General features: G+C 33.0%; 1 protein-coding gene across 2 annotated transcripts; it reads left to right on the top strand.

Moving 5' to 3' along the window:
• The first annotated feature begins 303 nt into the window (after window positions 1-303).
• On the top strand, window positions 304-4,543 carry LOC132036588 (uncharacterized). Of its 2 annotated transcripts, XM_059426955.1 has the most exons (8): window positions 307-584; window positions 662-746; window positions 1,125-1,250; window positions 1,348-1,506; window positions 2,393-2,511; window positions 2,596-2,787; window positions 2,962-3,052; window positions 4,373-4,543. In XM_059426955.1, the coding sequence occupies exons 1-8, from the start codon at window positions 445-447 to the stop codon at window positions 4,463-4,465; spliced, it is 1,005 nt and encodes a 334-aa protein (XP_059282938.1). In that variant the 5' UTR covers window positions 307-444; the 3' UTR covers window positions 4,466-4,543. The 2 variants fall into 2 exon arrangements, with proteins under 2 accessions (XP_059282939.1, XP_059282938.1); XM_059426956.1 differs by lacking the exon at window positions 1,348-1,506 and having other exon boundaries at window positions 304-584.
• Window positions 4,544-6,241: the final 1,698 nt, after the last annotated feature.

Genomic DNA, 6,241 nt, shown 5'->3' on the forward strand with positions numbered 1-6,241 from the left:
AATATTATTAATTTGAAAAATATATGCCAATTATTTTTATAATATTAATTAATATAGTTTCAAGAAATAATATGTATCTTAAAAAATTAATTTAATATCATTTCTAAAAATTCATATTTTTCAAATATAAATTTTTAATTTTTAATAATTAAATTTTATTTTAAATTAATCTAACTGTGTAATTATGTGCAACCAAATAATAAACTGGTAACTAAGGCCTAATTACTTTCAAACAGACCCTAACTACTTTTTCTTTTCAACAGTAGTTCTCTTCATAACTTACAATTTGTTTGGGTGAAGCAAATTTATGCAGCAGGTTCGGCCAAATGGCAAAACCTAAGCCACGTATAGGGGAGTCAATATGTTGATTCTCAAACCATCCATATATCCACGTTCAAAAGAAGAACAAAGTTATCAGTAGTAACATATACTCAATTTTAATCCATGGCTATTCAATGCAGCAATTTTGTTCCATACTTGAGCTGCAGTCCTAGTAATAAAGAGATACCCTCATCATTTATCCGTTTCCCTGCAACTCATCCCTTTTATGTTGATTCTAACAAATTCAAGCTCTCAACTCCCAGGTTCCCCTTCTTTCATTTCTTTCTGCAATTATAACCCTTTTTCTTCCCAATTCATGACCAATTAAGTTGCTTTATAGGTTCATCTCTGCCTTGGTTTCTGATAACAAAGCTTTGGACTCTAATTATTCTGGTACTGATATGTTCAGATTAACTTACTTGGAGGTGCATTTTCTATCTTCATAGTGCTCTGTATACTGAGTATTACTCCCTCCGTTTCAATTTGTTTATCTGGTTTTGACTTGTTACGGAGTTTAAGAAAGCAAAGCTGACTTTTGAACTTGTGGTCTTAAATTAAAGATATGTGGAATGTATGCAAAATACTCTTTGATCTTGTGGTCTTAAACGTGTCACGTGGAAAGTTGGAATTAAAGAGTTGTCAAAAAAAAAAAAAAAGAGACGTTCTCTTTTAAACGAGCTAAAAAGGAGAGTAGGACAAATAAATTGATACAAAAGTATTATTTTTGTGGTGGGGTGGGGTCAGGGTAGGTGTTAAATTTGTTTGCAGCTTTCTAAGAGTCATGAATGAATGTTTTGGTTTAGGGGAATAGCTGGTTGTGGGAAGTGGGAGGACTGAAAATTCTAGTTGATCCTATCTTGGTGGGTAACTTGGATTTTGGAATTCCTTGGCTATATGATGCTGCCAAAAAAATTCTCAAGAATTTCCAGGTACTTCTATCAGTGCATTTATTCATTATTGGCTATTTTCTTCTGGAACTATATATTACACTATATATTACTGAAATTGAATGTGTTTGTAGAGCAGCTTGATGACCTTCCGGTGATAGACTGCTTACTGATTACACAAAGCCTTGATGATCATTGTCATCTCAAGACATTAAAGCCTCTTTCCCGCAAGTTCCCAAACCTGAGAGTTATAGCAACTCCAAATGCTAAGACACTGCTGGATCCTCTTTTCAACAATGTAGGTGATTTATTATACATCTGCTTCCAAAACATTGAGAATGAGAAAATGGGTGTGGGTATAATATAGTTTCTTGATAAAACAATTTGTAACATGTGGGCTATTGTCCACTTGAAGGAGAGCCTTGGCGTAACTGGTAAAGTTGTTGCCAAGTGACCAGGAGGTCATGGGTTCAAGCCGTGGAATCAGCCTCTTGCAGAAATGCAGGGTAAGGCTGCGTACAATAGACCCTTGTAGTCCGGCCCTTCCCCGGACCCCGCGCATAGCGGGAGCTCAGTGCACTGGGCTGCCCTTTTTTTTTGCTATTGGCCACTTGGACTAAAAGATACCAGTATGGCAAAAGACTGAGAGTGCTATTTATGTTGTTTAAGCTATAGAATGTTTTCTAACCAAAACAACTTAGACAGTAAAAGTTATTGAAACTAGTGATCATTTAAGCTTTACTTAAAATAGAAAAAAGACTGAGCAAGCTTGCTAGATGAGAGGATGAATACCTTTGTATATATCAGGAGGAACTGTATAGATTCTTCGGTGCTGCATGTTTTGAGGTTTGAAATAGAACGCACTGTAACACCAAGAGTTGTTTTTAAGATCTCTAAATCATAATGATATGATGGTTAATCAGTTGCTCAAAAAGACAATCTAACATTCAATAAAGTTTATGATTTTAACAAAGGAATATGGTAAGAAGATACTATCCTCTTAAGTTACTTCTTATCTGATATGTGTTCAGTCTTCTTTTCCTTTAGTTACTTCTCATTTCTATTGGAAATTAAAAGAGGGAAATGGACGGTTGATGATTTTGGATGTCATTTGTTATGAACAAGGAATTCCAGACTCTTAATGTTGTTTCCCGAGAAGTTACATTTGCTTCTAAAACGTTCAGGTCATCTACTTGGAACCTGGCCAGGATTCTGAGATTGAAGTGAGCAACGGCTTCCCGGTTAAAGTTAAGGCTACTGCAGGGCCAGTTCTTGGACCTCCTTGGCAGCGACCCGAGAATGGGTAGAATTTTGCTTCTTCTCCTTTCCGCTTCATGACAACAATAACTGTTACTTTGCACTTAACTCTTCTAATAATGTGTTGCAGATATCTTGTCACTTCTCCAAATGGTGCTCTTACTCTCTACTATGAACCCCACTGTGTCTATAACAAGACCTTCGTAGAGAAAGACAAGGCGGACATTGTTATTACTCCTGTCATCAAGCAACTTCTACCAAGCTTTACATTGGTTTCCGGACAAGAAGATGCAGTTCAACTTGCAAAACACCTTTCTGCAAAGTATGTAACGCTGAAATCTATAGCCAGCTTGTGCTAATATAATTTTTGTATTACAGTTGAAGTTGAAAAATCCTCACCGGTTTGAAAAATGAAAAATAGTGTGTCCCTGAATTTATTTTTCTCATCTAATAGTGTTTCTAAGTAAATATCTGACATTATGATTTTCTTTTATAGGTTTGTTGTGCCGATGAAGAATGGTGACCTCGACAGCAAAGGGTTTCTCGCTAGTATTGTTCAATCTGAAGGAACAATGGAATCATTCAAGGTACTTTATTCTGCATATGCACATTTAGCAGTCTATATACTCATCATTAGAACAATCAAGGATGGTCTATTTGCATAGGTGAGCTGGACATATTGTACATTATGTGTTTTCTTTTCCTAGCTTGCTCTTATAGAAACTTCACTGCTGGCTTCTGGGTGATTCTGTATTCCTACTAAAAGAGAAAGTAAATAGGTAACAAGGTCAGCATGTGACTCTAAGTTGTACAGGTGGAAGGCTTTTTGGATGGTACAGGACAAATGGAAATTGAACTTAGAATACAGGACTAATATGATACAAGAATTTTACAAAAACTTTTGGCTTTACTCATCAACCGTACATTTTGCATGTTTTTCCTTTCTGCGTTTGTTTGTACTTAACAAACAAGAACTTTAGTACATACCGGTAATAGAAGACAGAAGTTCGCAGCAAGTAGGAAGGTAGCAAGACCAGCAAAACCAATAAACAGACAGAAATCAAATCTCCTGCTGGTACAGAATTATTGCTTTTGACTTGCACAAAAATCATAATTAGAGTCTGGAAGCAAAATAGAAACCTCAGTTTGAAGGCTGAAAAAATCTCATTGCAAACAATGTCTACAGTTTGAAGGCTGAAAAAATCTCATTGCAAACAATGTCTATTCCTTCCTGTCCATTTGTCTGGAACAGATGGTCTGCTGCATTCTGTACTATTGGCCTTGTTTGCTGGCCAACCATAGGGTCAAAGATAACTTGAAAAAAGTCCCTGAGTTGATATTAGATGATAAAATTAAGGATTTTTATTACTAGGACGTGCTCAATTTTTGAGACTTCCGACAAAGAAGAATCTGCTGCAGTCTATTTTACCGCTGTCTGTTAAATTCAGTTTACTATTCAGTAAAGTCCAAATAAGTGCCTTCCATATAGTTATCTCAAGTCTCAATGAACATTGATAACGGAAAGGGCAAGCAATATGCTGTCAAGAAAAAGATTCCATATATAAGTTACCAGTTTCGAAAAAAAAAGATTCCATATAGATGTTCTTGGCTAACAGCACACGGAGAGCTATATCACTACACAAAGTTAGTTATAACCAGGTCTGTACACGGTTGCTTATAGCATTTTAGTTTCATTGTGGTTTACTAATAATTAGTTGTAGTCGTAATAACTCGTGTCCCTTATTTGTGTCCGCATAAAGAAAAGTATGTTTTGTTGATTCAATTGAACTTTAAAGAATTGTTGCCTATACTACTTAAATGCATTTCTATGTCGAGTCAATTAATAGTTTGATTAGTTTTCTGTGTTTCTTCTTTTTGGCTTTGCAACTTGTTTCTTTGTGATGCAGGAACTTTTGTCAAAGGAACTACCAGATGCAAAGGTACTTGAACCTACTCCTGGAGAACCACTGGATATCTCAATAGCTGTACTGGGACAATAAAAAGAGAGATGTTTATCTGAATACTAGTTTCTCGACACGTGTATCATGTGTTATTTAGTACAAAGTTTTTATTAGCCACATAAGATCATTAAAAATAATTTTTTTTAGAATAATTAAGGCATGGTGTACTTGTAATACATCATTTAAAAATACTAAATGGCATATCCAAACAACAATTTTTAAACTAAAGTATCAAAGAACTAAAATATAAGCAAATAATATCAGGCAAAGAAAAAAGATTTAGACATTCAAGACTTTTTTTTATTTGACATTGTTGTTGTGGGGGGAAGGGGATTACAACGTGAGGATTCGAACCCTCACCAAAAAGGTGAAAGTTCAAGTAGGCAACCAACTGAGCTACTAGATCCCTACATTTAGACATTCAGACTTGATTTGGTTTTCCCGCTTGATCAACTGGTGCCATATATTTTAGTTTGAACCAATTATTGTTTCGTTGTCGTTGGAGAGGTCAACCATTGACTTACAACAATTGTACATTCAATGGCATTAATACTAAAAATTAAATAATTTTCTATATTCATAAAATTATGTAAATCTTTTCTATAGAATGTTGGATATTTCGTACACCGGGCTGCCCATGTAAAAAAGTTTCTATAGTTGTACAAATGTTTCATAATTTACTTTTATCTTTCCGTACCTATAATGTGTACATGAATTGCACTCATCTTATTTTTCTAAGTCAAGAATAAGTCGTTGTTTAGCCTAAAATGCGTTTATTAGAAAGATCAATTTAAAAGAAATCTTTAGCTACGCAATTAATTCGAATATTTTAAAACTTTTGATTAAGTGATTGAAACAGTAAATAACAATTGAAATAATTGTTATAATTAAAGAACTGTATAATCAAAAGGAAGGAAATTCTTAGTCAATCTCCTGAAATAGTAATGAAAACATAAACACTAGAATCAATGAATATGGAAGAAGCGTGGGGGTGGGGAGAAGGAAGGTAACTTTTGGAAGCATGGGAAAATGTGAGAGAAAATGATCAAAATAGTACATTATCTTTGAGTTTGGACCTAAAATTATACATATTCTTTTACATGGATCATTAATAATCCATTATGTTTGCATAAGTGGTGCACTTTTAGTCAACTCTCAAATATTTTGTTAAAAATTTATGAAAAAGGGCAAAAATGCCCCTGAACTATTAGAAAAGGTTTAAAAATACCCTTCATTCATCTATTTTGCTAAAAATACCCCTCAATTAAACTTTTTGGCTCATTTACGCCCTTTGACTAATGGTGAACACTAAAAAAATTAAAAAAAAAAAATTACACATGACATTTTATTACTGGAAAATTAATTTTTTGTTTAAAAAAAAAATCTGGAAAACAGTTTTTTTTAGAATAAGTAAAAATAATTTTTTAAAACCCAAAAAAACCGGAAAACTGAATTTTTTAATTAAAATATTTGGAAAAATGGTTTTTCTTTTTTTAAATTAGGAAAATTGATTTTTTTTTTGTCCTCAAAAATTTAGATTTTGATGATTTTATTTTTAGGACACTTAAAAAAAAGGAAATGGTGGATATTTTTCAAAATCTGAAAAAAAATGGATTTTTATAAAATATTAGAAAAAATGATATTTTTACAAAAAGTGTGGAAAAACCGTTTTAAAAAAAAAAAACCCAGAAAAATATTTTTTTTTAAATCTAGAAGAAAATAATGGAGTATTAGTTTTGCACATTTTACTTTAAAATTTTAGTTTTTCCAAATTTTAATTAAAAAAATAAACCCCTTTTATAAAAATAAAAAAAA

Source organism: Lycium ferocissimum, chromosome 11, assembly GCF_029784015.1.
Source record: "Lycium ferocissimum isolate CSIRO_LF1 chromosome 11, AGI_CSIRO_Lferr_CH_V1, whole genome shotgun sequence".
In the NCBI taxonomy this organism is placed as follows: Eukaryota; Viridiplantae; Streptophyta; class Magnoliopsida; order Solanales; family Solanaceae; genus Lycium; species Lycium ferocissimum.

Coding starts and splice junctions, on each gene's coding strand:
- LOC132036588 (XM_059426955.1), top strand. CDS start 445: ATGGCTATTCAATGCAGCAATTTTGTTCCATACTTGAGCTGCAGTCCT. Junction 585..661: donor TTCAAGCTCTCAACTCCCAG/GTTCCCCTTCTT, acceptor GTTGCTTTATAG/GTTCATCTCTGCCTTGGTTT. Junction 1,507..2,392: donor TGGATCCTCTTTTCAACAAT/GTAGGTGATTTA, acceptor TAAAACGTTCAG/GTCATCTACTTGGAACCTGG.